The 15,599-nt window shown below is 40.0% G+C and overlaps 1 protein-coding gene across 3 annotated transcripts in view; it reads left to right on the plus strand.

Moving 5' to 3' along the window:
• The window catches only part of ENTREP2 (endosomal transmembrane epsin interactor 2), a 1,789,361-nt gene that overhangs the window by 1,428,865 nt on the left and 344,897 nt on the right, over positions 1-15,599 (plus strand). For all 3 annotated transcript variants that reach the window (XM_085644081.1, XM_085644083.1, XM_085644082.1), the window contains one exon: positions 11,034-11,169. In XM_085644081.1, the coding sequence (XP_085500207.1) occupies positions 11,034-11,169 (136 nt within the window). The remainder of the gene's footprint in view (positions 1-11,033; positions 11,170-15,599) is intronic.

The following is a 15,599-nucleotide window of genomic DNA, read 5'->3' on the forward strand; positions in this document are numbered from 1 at the left end:
AGCGGAGGTGAATGTGCTTTTTAAAAACAATGTTTGGTCAAGATTCTTCAAATGGTGCAAAAGTTATTAGCAAAACAAAAAACAGCTTGTCTATAGGAAAGCAATTCTAACTATAACTACCCAGTAGCGACCGCCATTGGGTAATGAGACAGAATATATAACAGGTTACTGTATATAATGAGCCTATAATGCCATTGAGGGGTTCAGGTGACATTTACAAACGACAAGGCCTAAGGCCAAGTGGTTTATACATTTCACCTTAACCGCAGAATATAGGACCACATGAAAATAAGTTACCTTTTACATATTTTTTTATATACCTGATTTATTATTTGATATTAGTAGCATTTGAGCGTTATCTATTGGTAGTCATTGTTTGCCTGGAACTGCAAATATGCCTGTCAATGTTTTGACCAGTATAAGTTTTTCTAGGGGAAAAATGTGCTAATATTTAGAATGTGTTTAATACAATAATGTGTATTATTATAAATCATCATAAAAATGCAAAGCACATTGTAAAGAAATTAGCTTTTCTTTTATAGTACCTTGACAATATAGAGAATGCTGAGCAAAACTTGTATAAAGAAAGAAAATAAAGTGGAATCTGGGACAGTGTAGCGTTTTGCTGACTGTTTATTCCCACACACTGACGAAGATTAATTAGTAGATACTTACATTAAGGACAGGCTTGTTATTGAGGCGGTGATTTACTGTTTTACGAGGAGCACTGCCATTGTAAATGTGTTTTAGCAGTACTGAAAGAAAGAGAAAATTTCATGAATGATGTAATACATGAGGTCATAAGAAGTGCACGATTGGGTGCAAGTTATAGTTAGTTCACTAAAATATAAATGGTATTTTTTAGTGGTTCTGGGTGTTTTAATGTTCGATTCTTTCTCAGTCCAGCACTGAACAATAAAGTCATTTTAACCATTGTTTTTTCATAGAATTTCTGGACTTTTGTAAACATTTGTTAAGGTCTTAGCACCCAACCTAACACATTTTCTATTCTTTCTCAAATATCTTTCTCATCCATGACAGTAAAACCTCTGACATGCAGACTGATACATGTACTTTTAGCACTAGACGCAATCTGTCTGTTACCTCCCTAGTAAGCAACTGCAGCAGAATTTATATCTTTATAACACATGCAATTTCTGTGTAGCCTTTACCACACAGATGTCTTTACCACATATGCCTTTACCACACATGGTAAGTATATGTAAGGTATATACATATTTAACTGTTAAAAACAAAGGTTAAAGTGACAATATAGGTAGGTGGAAATGTTGGGTTAAAATGTTACATTTTACTCCAAAAACTTAAGAAATTGACCAGATCTTGTTTTTTTCTCAGAGTTTTAATAATAATTAATTGAAGTAACGAGAACTCACTCCCTCTGCCATCACAGTTTTGTCGTCATTGATGTCATTTCAGATGTTATATTTATGTTATCAATGATGTCATAGAACATCATGAGTGATGTAATAAGTGAGGTAATAAGCAGTGTATGGCGATTTACACAAACAAAGCAGAATTTCTGGATCTCTGCCAAAAATAGTGTAATTCATCTCAGACCATTTGACTGTTTCTCTGTTCAAAATTTGAGTGGCTAATTGCATGGAGAAAATGTGTTTTGGGAACCCCCTTTTTTCTCACCCTCTTTTTAGTGGATCACACCGAATCTTTGTAAGAAGGAGCCAAGGTGGATGAATCCTTCCTTAGAAGGTTTTATGAAGCCTCACAAAACAGTGCTAAAAGTCTTAACAAACCAAAAAATTAATTTCCTATGTAATCCTTGTTCTAACTAGAACTACACAGTATCGATTGCCACCCTGTAATATATATTTATCTAAATCTCTCTCTCTCTCGCTATATACATATATACATATACATATATAATATATTGATATCGCAAAACATCAAAAAAAGATTTTATTTGCTAACAAACAGAAATGGACAATAAACCAACTCATCACATGTAAATGTCAATACATGGTGTACATCATTGAATGTCCATGTGGCTTGAAATACGTGGGAAGTACTGTATGCGAACTTAAAAGAGTATTTTGGAACATGTCCAAGCTACAATAAAAAAGATCGGAGCAGCGCAATGCCCAAGCACATGGAGTAGTCCAGTAGTCCAGATGGTGGTAAGACTGACGCTCTCACTTGTAAATTGTGTAGTCTGGTGCTCTCTTTTAATGGTGCAGGTTGGTTAATCCTCCTGAGTGTGAGGTATACTAGATCAATACTGAATGTGATATCCCCACCTTGTGGGGAACATCTCCAATCCGCACTCGAAGTTCCCAAATTCAAAACGTATTTCAATTTGTTCCCCAAAAATATGTTTTCTTTATTTTCTTTCAACGATTCTATTAATACACTCTTTGAGGGGTCCACAATCTTATATGATTGTTTTAATTCAAATTCATATATCCTTACATTTTTGGGGGAAAAAACTGAAATATGTTTTGATAAAATTATTTTGAATTTGGGAACTTCGAGTGCGGATTAGGGACGGCCCCCACAAGATGGGGATATCAAATTCAGTATCAAGCACATGGAGTCCCATCAGGTTAGTCATTGGAAAAAATTGAAATTCTACGCAATTGAACAAGTAGAACGTCATGAGCGGGGGGTTGACCGTGAATGCAAATTAAGACAACGTGAAGTACGGCAAATTCTAAACCTACCTACATACATTCACCCCACATAGCCTGAATCAGAACAAAGAACTGTACATACATTTGTAATGTATTAATTATTGTCTGACTTCTCTCACGAAAAATATTACATGAACTGGCTGTTTTTATGGTTCACCTAGCACATGTCACTTTTACACAAATGAGGTGGGGTTATATAAAAACATGACTATGTACATAAATATGTAATAATATGAATACAATCCAATAATTAAGGCACCAGCTGGAATAGTATCCCTGCTAATAATTGGAATTGTGAAATACCTAGCAGTACGATCTAGCAGAGAGCTCTATACACATATATGTGTAATAATGTAACTATGATCCAATAATTGGGCACCAGCTTACACTTTATTCCTGACCTATATAGCATGAATTGTGAGATACCCAGTAATACGATCCAGCAGAAGGTGCTTAAAATCATTTCAAAGATTAATGATAAATTAGCTAGTAATTCTGCACCAATGAGAACTTTCCATTGGTGTCAACGTGATATGATTTGATCTCACAATATCAATATGATAATATACCCTTACACTAAAGTAAGAGGTAATGGTATCCTCTAATAAAATTAATGGATTGTAAGACTTTTTTTTCATAATAATATAACTAGACCTCAGTTTAGGCAAAAGGCGCAAGGAACTCCGGAGGATTTCAATGATCATAGCACTGCCGGTAATATTCACGCAGGGATTCAAATTCCAATCTGCAAATATTTGTACAATCTTCAGAAATAATATCCTTGCCTTAACATTTTAGGAATGCATTGTTTGAATTCAGCTAAAAAGGGAGCCACTTTACACTGTATATATATACTCCCTACTGGCGGCCCCCTCCTCTTTAAACAACCCCGCCTGTTGCACACAGCTGAAGGTTGTATTCGGTGTGGGGTTGTCTGCCTTTGTTAGGTTGGCCACAGGGCCTAGTCGCAGCCAGCTTAAACCCTTTTTTTTAGAAAAATAACGTAATATTGGTAAAGACTTAATTGTAGAGGTTGTTTCCCCTGCCGCATCATCACAGAGTTGTAATCAACAACTAGAGCGCTAACATTTGTCTTGTCACCAATGATGTCTTTGCAGATGTTGCACTCCTCTTATTAAATATGTCAAAGAACATGTCACAGGTGAAGTAACAGCTGAGATACTTAGCAGTGCATGTTGAGGGTGCAAGTTATGGTTACTTTAGACCACGATTTATAGTTACTAGAGATAACTATAACTGGTGAATTTCTGTGTTCTTTAGTTTAAAACATTATATTGTCACTGAAATGTTCACCTAACTATAATGGCACTTTACCCGTAGTTTTTTAGTGAATTGCTAAGTTAATGTAGATTAAGATGTAACTATAACATTGATTTAATCTTTGTTTTTTTCAGTGAATTTGTAAGGTTTTTAATGTAAAGCAATATTTTGTTATATTACATAACACAATCCCCAAGCCACACACAAAGCAGCCAGTCTATGCTTCCAACCCCTCACGGGCAGCTAACCCCACACTGCTCATGGCTGGCAGGCAGCCAACCCAATGCCACATATGACTTTCAGCCACGCATGGATGGGGTTGGTTGTAGGCCATGACCATAGGCCAGACGCTGCGTAAAACCCCTCACAGGCAAGCGACCTCATGCCGTGCACGGTCTTCTAGCATTCACTACGTGCAGCAGAGCTCGCAGATCCTCACCGCACTGAGGTAGACTTATTTACTTTGTCACAACTCCAAAATATAAAAAGTGGGCTTATTGGCTTTATCAAGGGGTGAACATATCAGTATATATAATCAGTATATATAAGCAAATCCATCATTTCCCCCCAAAAATCAGCAATATTTGTAATCTAATAGATATTTCAGTAATTCACACAATATAATATTTAATAAAATCGATTATTATAAAAACGTTTAATAACATATCGATTAAAAACATTATTCTCTTAACATAGTTTTTGTTATTACATTTTGGGCTAAAACATAGAAAATCGAGTCATAAGCTCTCTTTTAACATAACCCATAATTTGCCATCATAATAACAACCAAAAGAGGCTCTTGACCCAGGAGACTTAGTTTTTTTAATGTTGCTTGGGGGCTGCTGCACTGCCTGCTGCCCTCCCCCCCCCCCGCAATGTTAAAAACAGATTGGTGGTGCCCTGCCCCTTCTATGGACATCACTAAGCTCATAAGCAGAAAAGTTTAAACAGACCTCGCAGGGCTGTATGGTTTGCTCCTTCAAGGAGAAGTGAATTATAAGTGAATAGCTCTTGATGCTGATTTATAAATACCATTTTCTTTATTTATATTTTTGATATCCCAATACCCACCTGGGACACAGTTTTTTATAATTATTGGGGATGGGGGCATGCAGCCCCTCTCCCCAAGCATTTGCAGACCCGAGAGACCCCATCTCGGTGTGCAGTATATCCAATAATGGGAGCACACGGCCCTCTCTTTTTGAGACTCTAGGGGCCTCGGGGACCTCATTCCTGAAACCTTTTCTTTTAAGGGGCGGGGCAAATGGCCCTCCTCCTAGAACCTTTACTGCCCTGGAGCCCCAATTCCCACTGACCAAGGGTACACACAACAAAAATGGAGGCATCCTGGATGCAGCGGGAGCTGGCAATTCCCCAATCGGGTGGGTGCAGGTATTTTTCACTGCTCCCTCCAGGCAGGAGCAATCTGAGTTTCTCCCGCTGGCAGGGAAAAAAAGGTCTGCTCCTACCCGGCTGAAGCATTTTAGTAGCTCCCACTGGATGGGAGCAAGACATGCCCTTCTGGGCAGGGAAATTGTGTCCCTGTGTGAGAGCCTCAGGACACCACACTGGAGCCAGCCACAAGGGCTAGGGTCCCATGGGCCATAAAAGAATGGGTGTGGGGCTGTGCACCCATCTTCCCTTTAATATTTATGCCATGCTCCAGGTGATGGTGTCCCTGGGGCCCTGATTCAATGGATACACAGACCTAACTATGACTAACCAGTAGCAACCGCCACTGGATAATACATACTAATTATATATACCAAACAATGAAAGTTTAAAGTGGCATTAAAGTTAGGTATGTTATTAAGATCTTAACTTAGATAAAAAAACAACTATGTCTTCACATATTACATCACTCATGGCATGTTAAATGATATCATTGAAGACATCACTGATGACATCAATGATAAGCTCATGGTCATGTACAGCATAGAGTTACTGAGTGCACACGTGTAGGTCGATATCATGGAAATAGCCCTGGAGACAAGTACAGTTGTGTATTGTAAAAGTTATATCATGCACTGTTTGCAAATTGCTAAAGTTTGGGGTGGGTGAAGTATTCCATGTTAAATAAGGTTATGGCTGAGCACATCTGATGTCGGTCTCAGAGGTATGTTTGAAACTACCCTAAAACATAAAACTAATGCACTTTCTAAAATATCTGGAGGAAGGCAAAAGCTGCTGTTAACAATACATTAACCCCTAGTGGTCATATAAGCACATGCCCATGTTAAATAGTTGCAAAACAGTGGTATAGACCTACTGTACATGATGTACATACTTATTTCCAGAAATTTACTAAAGCTTTTTTAAGCATTTCAGATTACTGAATGATGCAGAATGCAGGGGTAAGTATCCCACTTAGAGGTGGCTTATCCGATACTGGTGGGTAATCACATCTCTAAGGTTGTATGCCATTATGCCTATCTCAGGAATGTATGTAATGTATTAAACCATGAAGCGTTGTCCATAGGGCCTGACAGAAGGTGTTTTTACATCGGTAAATGTGTACCTATCAACGTCTTAAAGCTGAGGGTCATGTGAAGTTTTTAGGCGGTGAATGCCATTAGGCTAAATTGAAAATTGTCCATAGGTGTAGCGTGTTGAATTACTACATATAATAATAATGTTATGATGTCATCAGGGATGTCTTCAATGATGTCATTTGAGAAGTCATTAATGGTGTCATCAGTGATGTCATCAATGATGTCATTTAACATGTCCTGATTGATGTAAATTCTGAATTTGGTGCTTAATTTATTGTTAGCTCAGTAAACTAGAACTGGTGGATTTCAGAGGTATTTCTATGCTAATGTTTACCTTATTTCAACATCTAGCTATAATGTCACTTTAACCTTTGTTTTGTTCTGTGAATATATATGCATATTTTAATTGTGAAAAAACAAAAGTTAAAGTGGCATTATAATTAGGTGTTGAAATACAATAGGAAAGTATGTTTAACACAGACAAACTACTAAAATTTGCCAGTTATAGTTTGGTGAGCTGCCTATAGGGTATACTTAATTTGAGAGCATCAGCATGGCAGTTTCTGGCATGAAGTACATAGGATATGCTATTACCTGCTGTGGAATTTCTAAATACAAATGTCATTAACTTGAGACCCTTTATCTTTACTCTTAAATCAAAGACGTCTGTACTCTATTGGCTATAGTTTGCTATGAATATTACATTCAAATTATTTTCATTAAAAGTACAATGAATGCTTTCAATTCCTTTATATTACCATTCCACAAAACAAGGTTGTCTATATAGCTTGACTATAGAGTGACCTTTGGTAAATAGTCCTACTATTTAGGTTTTTTGGGGCTAATTTTTCTTCCACCAGCCCAACAAATTAACATAGCTGAGGCTGAAGCAGGTGCCCATTGCTGTACCTATTACATGTAAATTGTAATAGCATCCAGCATACCGTGTGGTGAGCAGTAGAAGTGACCTGACCTTTTTACCTGTGTCACCGGAGTGAGGCCTACAGGCTGACTCATGTAAAGTTCTGTTGCTCTGTTCTTAACTCATCCTTGGGCTACATCAGATTAGCAGGTAGTGCTGTGCAGTGCATGCATTATAAGCATACACTGGGTGTATGTGTGCCTGTGAATTGTACAATACATGGAAGATGTAGTACTGAGCAGTACATGTGCTTTATATGCATGTGCTAGGTTTATTTGTACCTGTGAATGGTACAATGCACAGAAGATTCTGTGTTCCCTTTTAAAAGACCCAGAGCTGACTGGATTAGCATGAGGTAGAGAAATCCCCCAAGACAGAGTAGTGGATCACTGCTGTTAGAAATGGGACTCCTGGATGGCTGAGGTATGCACCAAGGCCAGGCAGTAACGACCACTCTAGTCAGGGTTAGCTAGATACACACTAAAAGATGACCTATGCTCACCCTCTGGTAGCTTCGCACAGAGCAGTCAGGCTCAACTAAAGAGGCAACGTGTAAAGTATTTGTGTTACACACACACACGCACACAGTAACACAATGAATACACCACAAAAACACTCCACACAGGTTTAGAAAAATAGATTATTATATTCTGAACAAAACAAGACCAAAATGACAAACATCCAGTGTACAGAAGTTGAGGTATTGAATTTTAAAGGAATAATTGCAGTATAGCGCTTACAAAGCAAGTAGCAAGTAGCGCTAAAAGGTTATTTTAGGTCGCGCTGGACCGGGACCAAGTCGTAGTTCAGGCAGGCCTCGTGGAAGCGCAGGTGGGCTATAGGACCCCGGATGCCCAGGTGAACAAAATAACTTTTCTGGTCTCAAGATCCTCTCCATGCAGTGAAGGCAATACATCGGTTTCAATTCATGCAGGTAGATCGATGTGGCGCACTCGAGCCGGGACCATGGATCGGTTTGAGTCATCGCTGAACCTTGGAGTCACGTTGATGTGTCAAAGTTGAGCCTCGCAGTCAAGACCTTGGATCGGCGCTGCATTATTGTCGAACCTCGCAGTCAGGTCCTGTGTTGTTATCCAGCTGCACAGGGATTTCTCCAGATCGGCACTACATCGGCATCGAAGCTCACAGAGTCAGTTCCAATCGGCGCAGTGGTGATAGTGCGTCAATGATGATTTATCCATCAGAGCTCCCGCAGAACCCACTTCTAAGGCCCAGAACCTGGATAGAGCACCTCAGTCAAGGGTAGGACTCACAGATGGCAGAGTCCAGCTGCACCCGCAGAATTTCAGGAAGTCTTTTGTGTCCCTGAGACTTAAGAAAACAGGAGGCAAGCCAGCAAGCCCTTGAAGATCACTTGGAGGGAAGTCAGAGTCCAGCTCTCCTTCAGCAGAGTCAGGGAGCAGCAGGGCAACAAGCAGAAAAGTAGTCCTTCCTGAAAAGCAGTCTACTCGAGTTCTTTAAGCAGCACAGCAGTCCTTCTGACAGAGGCTCAGTTCAAGATCCAGAGGTGTCTGATTTCAGGGGGTCAGAAACCCAGAGGTGCCTTTGGTGTAAGGGGTGACTTCAAAGCAGCTCTCTGAAGTGCACAAGGATCCCTTTTAGCCCAGTCCTGTCTGTCAGGCTATCTGTGGGGGATAAATCAGTGCTTTGTATGTGGACAGGACACTACCTGTTGAAGTGTAAGTGACATCCCCTCCCATTCCTCCCTGCCCAGGAAGACTCATTAGAATATGGAAAAATGTAGATGAGTGCTCAGAATGCAGATGAGCCTCACCTTCCTGTGTTTGTGGTTGTCTAGAGGTAATGCACAAGGTGTAGCTGTCACCCAGCCCAGATGTGTATTGGAGACAGTCTTTCAGGCACATAGAGCAGTAAGTGTTAAGAAATGTCCACTTTCTAAAAGTGGTGTTTCTAAAAAAAGTCATGTTGAATTCAACTTTACCAGTAAGAAGAATTTATCTTTACCATTCCAAAGATATGAAACATAAAAAAGCTGCTCCTCTATGATCAGGAATTAAAGCTTATAAGTGTTTAAGGAAATCCTGATGCTGGCCTGTGGCAGGGGTAGGCCTCAAAGTAGTGAAAAACAAAATAGGCTGCTTGTCGCTACCAGAGCATGCAAAACATAAAAGTACATGTCATACCTTTTACTTACCTAGCACCTTGCCCGCGGGGTTACTTAGGGCCTAGCTTATTGGTGACATATGTGTAAGAAAGGGGAGTTTGAGGCTTGGCAAGTAGTTCTAAATGCCAAGTCGAAGTGGCAGAATACTGTACACACAGGCACTGCAGTGGCATGCCTGATACAAGTTTTGAAAGGCTACTTCTGTGGGTTGCACAATTAGTACTGCAGGCCCACTAGTAGTATTTGAAGTACAGGCTCAGTACATCAAGTATTTCAAAGAGGTGTAAATCAATTATACCATGTTCAGAGGAGAGAGCACATGCACTTTAGCACCATTTTCCAACAACTACCTTCCTGTGAGCTGGGTCTGGTGGCTCAGTGGACACATGCGTCCACTGCAGGGGCCTGTGTTCGACCTCATGGTCACAGGTTCAAATCCCAGTGGGTCCACTCAGCCTTTCATCCATCTGAGGTCGATAAAATGAGTATCATTGAGTTGGGTAACAAGAAATATCTGTTATTCAGCGCCAAGATACCTACGGGCGAATGTGCGCTTTACAACTACCCATGTTATGGTATGTGAGCTGGGTGGGACACACTGGGAGAAGGGAAAGCAATGCTCTTCACTATACTTCAAATCGTGCTCTTTGATTTAGAGAGAGGTCACCAGAGAGGGGCCTGGGCAAATCTCAGGGAGGAGTTGGAGCTGATAAGAGAATCATAAAGAGTAGGGCTGAGGCACTACTAGTGATACACATATTACTGTAGCTAACATGGATGGGTTAACCTCTAGTCACTCCCATGGTCTGTACTGTGGGGTTATCAGACTTGAAATCACTCCTGCTGTGACAGACTGCTTTCTGGAGGACGGGCAGGGCAGAGGAGAGGGCACTTCAAAAGGAAACAGAGCCTCAGCATAAACCTTGAAGACTGAACCCTAAATCACATTTGGTGTCTGGAAATGGGGTATAAAAATAGGAACTTGAGCCCCCCAGAATTATCAACTGTCAAGCAGCCAGGTGGGCTATGTGAGGTGGGTAACCTCTGCAAGACTCCTGCCTGTGACCAGGCCCGAAGGCTAGGGCCTGCCAGCCTCCCAGCTGGATGAGGGGACATCATCCATACAATCTAAGACCACCTGGTGGACATGCTGGGTTGATGGCTCAATGCCAGGAGAGGGTCCCCAGGGACACAGGAATCTGAGACAGACCAGGGGCCAAAAGAGCGAACGGCTGCTAATGTTGCCAATGATTGCTTTGTGGAACCATGACACCCTACTCTTTGTATTATTATAGCATTTTGATATTTTTCTTGTGCAAAATGTTAGGTTTGGCACATATAATGCATGTTTGCAAAGTTACTTGGCTAGACCCCATGTATGTCTATATGTCTAGGACGATCAGTGAAGCCTACTTAAGTATGAGTCTTGACATATTTAAAATAAAAGATTTGGGGAGTGGAAGAAACCGTTTTCAATTGTTTTAATGCAAGTTTTACCAGTAATTACATGTATTTCTCCTCTTTAGGGGGCTTCATTTGGACTTTCTGCATTCACCATTCAGCGCTTTATACGAGGTGGCCATCAACAGCCCGGGAATGATTTATCCATCAGAGCTCCCGCCACCTTACGAGGCCGTGGTTGGACAGGCACCTGTTAGCCAGGTACGATATTTTAAAAAGGCATTAACAGCATCTATAAGGAGATTGAAACCAAAAGTGACTGATCGAACCTGAAGGTAATATAATATACAAAACGCCCGAGAAAATAGATTTGTATGTGTGGTCACACATTTCCCAACATCTTTCTAGACTTTACCCAATTATGCATTCAGTCCCATGCATGTAGCACTATTAACACTCAGAAATATACTTGAGCTTTTTGTTTGTGAAGTCAGGTTTACTTTTCTAAAAAGGAAGCTATTGTACCTGATCTAACAATGGGATCTAGACCAGAACAACCATTGTTTGTGAAATGTCAGGCCATCATGTGTATCCATGTAAATTGAAAATCATGCTGTGAGTTCTCACTGGATCTGACTGTTCATAAATGTAAAGTGTGATAAAAGGTTTGTTGGGCAGCTACTGCATAAATGCATTTTTTATGATAATAGCTAGAAACAAAACATTCTTAGATGTGTCTATTGTAAAAGGCAATCTAAAAAAAGTTAGCTAAAAGCGAAAATATATTTTGGTTTAAAAAAGCACACATTGCTAGAGTAATCCTGCCACTGAAGTAAACTACTTTGTGTTTGAATGTTCTGCTATTGAAAAGGATAGGATGCAGTCACTAACCGTGTAGTTAGCCAGTGGCTGACTGAGAGTCCCATGGTCTATGCTTAAGTGGACAGAAGACAAGTGTGAATGCCACAATAACAGATCTGTGGATGGTTGGCTGAAAGTGCTTGAATTAAGTACAGTATGCATATTATTATAATAAATTCACAATGTCTTGGCTAATGGCAGATCTAATAAGGACTATGTGATTCTTTTTAACAAAACCTAATGGGAATACTATGACCTTGATGGACAGCCCATCCAGATAATGACAAATAGTGAAAAACACATGAAGGCCTGTGGCTCAAGGGGCTGACCCAATGTCCACTCTGTCTCTGTATTTACTGTTTCCTTTTTGAAGGATTGAAAACTTTAGATGTTTGTAGGCAGACCTAAAAATATCTGATGCCTTTCTCTTATAGGAAGGGTCGAAACGCCGTCGACATATATAAAAAACGAATCATTGTATCAGCACTGGTCACTAAACACAGTGTCTGAATATACTTGAGAATTGTAAACGGTCGTTTTTTGAATGTTGGAAACCAAGCTGTAAATGTCACAATTTTCACTAGTTCGTCTTTTGGTTCCATTACACACTGGAGACACTAAGCACTACTTGTTGTATATGTTTGAAAAGTCTCTTGAAAATTGATATAAACTGTGAATACTCAATCATTTTGTACTCGGCCTCCTTTCTGTCTGAAATCCATACGACCCATTGTTATTGCCATTGTGCTTTGCATTATCAATATAGTATACTATTGTTTGTAACCTTTGTTTCTTGACATACAGTACTTACCCTGGTTCGTTGTGAGTGGGGTTTCCCTTGTGCTTTTCTATGTCTCTTGTAGGAGGCTTTTCCTTTTCATTCTTGGCCTTTTTTTTTACCACGGTCACTCCAATAAGTTAGTCCATTATTGGCTTTTGTATTGTGTCTCATTATTCTAGTCAAAGTGTCTGGGTATATTTTAAGTTTTAAATACCATCTCCTGTACAGTACTGATTTTCCCACGGTATAGCTGTCAATTGAATGTCTGTATTCCTGGAAATGTGTTCTTTCTCGCACTATGCATTCCTGACTTGGTTAAATGCAGCTCCCTTTTCCCTCAAGAAAAGACTGCTGTTTACTGCCACTCTTTTGGGAAGAGCTTTGCAAACTCCCGCTCCTTTGACCTCCCTCCACGTTTAATGCCCTCCAGTATGTTGCAGGAGGGCATTTGTATGTTGCATTGGTGTCTGCCTGCCACCCAAACTGCTTGAAATGCACATGCTGCCAGTCAGCGTCATCACTGAAGATGGTGATTTTCCTATGAAAACCATGTTTAGGAGTTACTGAAATCCAGACCCCTATGGTATCAGTGCTCAACCCAAGTGCTTCCCCAAAAACCTGTTTTACTTTTAAAATCCTTATTGCTTGCTGCCAGTCTGTGGGCCGTTACTTTTAATGGCGGGAGGGGAAGGGGGAGAGGGGGGGGGGGGGGGTCTGGCGTGCGGTCTGGAGATTCAGAGAGGGTCTGCCGGGTGAGACCCATCTGAGGGGATACCGTCCCCTTGCACCACAAAGGCCGCTTGGGTGTGGTTTGCGCCCCATCCAGACAGATCAGCAGACCCTGTGCTTACTTTTCATGGAAACATTAGTCAAATCTTGCACAAACATTTGGAAGTCACTATTTCTCTTTGACATCCTTGCCACTCCTAATTACATCTATAACTGGCTTCAGCTTTGACTTTTCGTCCTGCTCCTGGACTCCAACTTGTTATTCTCTATCCTAAAGTAAAGCATGGAAACAGGAATGTTGGATTATTTCATCCTTTGGCTGTAGCCATACTATTAAACAGAGGAGTGGAGTGGAGTGACGTCACATGAGCCTCATAAATTCCACTTTTTGTTATTTATCCACCTCTACTCTATTCTGCGTTTTTTATTAGCTCCTGGGACAACATCCTTTAACTTACTGCTAGGAACACGTTGCAGAGCTGTCACAAGAATATGAAATATGACATGAAAGGATAACGGGAGACATTTATTCACCTCACCATGAAACCCTCTGGAAATGTCCTTTCTGACCACAATACATATTGACGAGATTTATTGTTTAACGCTGGATGTCCCCCCCACTCCCTTTTGAGGCCTAATGCTTTTGATGCGTTTCTTCTCTATAAACCCCTCCTTAAGTGAGCAGAAAGTCAAATCCAATAATTAAGCCTAGGTCAGCTTCATTTACCCATAATTTTAATGAATGGAAAAAGTAACATACTCGAAATATATCTAAGTTTGCTCAACATTCTTTTCATGTGCTGTTTTGTCCGCAAAATGTTTATTCCGAATACAAATGTGCTTCAGAAACATAAGATGCCTGCTTGCAAAAGGCTTGTATTGATAAGGGCAATCGTTATGGATAATGAGTAACTGAAGCAGAGCCCGCTGATTACTTTATGATGTATTTGAATACAGAATGAGATTAACCTTGACAAATTTACCATGAGTTTAATTCCTTGGAAGCATTACTTCGATTGTCTTATTCTTTATTGACCATAAAACAATATAAATGTGACTGCTACACTCTTGCAGGACCGTGCATCAGATTATAAAAGAAGATTCGGTGATTACTTTATCCTGCATCAGATTTCAGAAGAAAGGGTCTGATGTGTGTTCAAGCAGATCACAAATGCCCTGTGTAAATTGCGCATTGACTTCTTGAGAACTGCCTGTCATTGTGTGATGCAACCTATGTTCTAATAAGTTATATCACAAAATTCCCATTTGGGGAAGGTTGCAAAACTATTTGCTTATTAAATATTAGGCATGAGAAATATTGTGACTCCCTACAATTGGTTGTGAACATAGGGATGGTGGACTGTAATGAACAATAGACTCCCATTCCTTCACTCACATGCCCAGCTAAAAGTATTTGTTTTATTTTTTATAAAAAGCAGACCATGTCTTTTAAAAGGATAGATGGCACCTAAAAAAAAAGGAAAACATCGGAGGGAACATGCGTCCTGCTCCCCCGAGGCTACTCGATGCAATAAGCAAAGGGAAAGTTGTCCTGTAATGACAGCTATCACTACGCCAATCAAATAGCACACTAGTTTAGGTGTTAATGGTTTCGAACTGCAACTGTTGTCACAAACCGTTAATATGTGACATTAAAAATCACATTTCTGGAGAGATTCCAGCGATTCAGAATGAGTTAAATAAACCCCTTTGCAAGTCAGAAACTGTTTGACTCAAAAAGTGTTTTTCTATTTTGCAAAACACTCTTCAGTGGTTGTGAATACTCTGAATTTGCAAATCGCAGGGCCTGCCAGCAAAATAATTTTGTACATCAAGCTTAAAATGAACTTGTTTGTTCACCCTGCATTAGACATTAGGAGATTGTTCTAATTGCTATGCTCTGCATTAGATCACATAAGCAAATCACTCTGATAACTTTGATCTTGATTGGATTAACGAGTGAGATTGTGTTTCATTTTCCCTCTACTGGACTAAAGGTACAAAATACATTCACTGGTTTAATCTGTATCAGATTACAACAGGGGACTGCTCAAATTAAATTGGCATACATTGGATTATTGGATTTCACTTGCAGCTTTATTATTTATCAGATTAGAAGAGGAGATGAATATTCCTACTGCCTCACCCTGGATTAGTTCACAGGGTGTTATTCTGATGAATCTATCCTGTATCGGATTGTAGAACAAACACATTCCAATTACTTTACCCTGCATCAGATTACATGAAATTACAATAATTGCTTTACCCTAGGGTTGCTTTTGCTGCTTTAATCTGAATTAGATTGTGGAAGGTTATTACT

This window comes from Triturus cristatus, chromosome 3_1 (genome assembly GCF_964204655.1).
Source record: "Triturus cristatus chromosome 3_1, aTriCri1.1, whole genome shotgun sequence".
NCBI classification, from domain to species: Eukaryota; Metazoa; Chordata; class Amphibia; order Caudata; family Salamandridae; genus Triturus; species Triturus cristatus.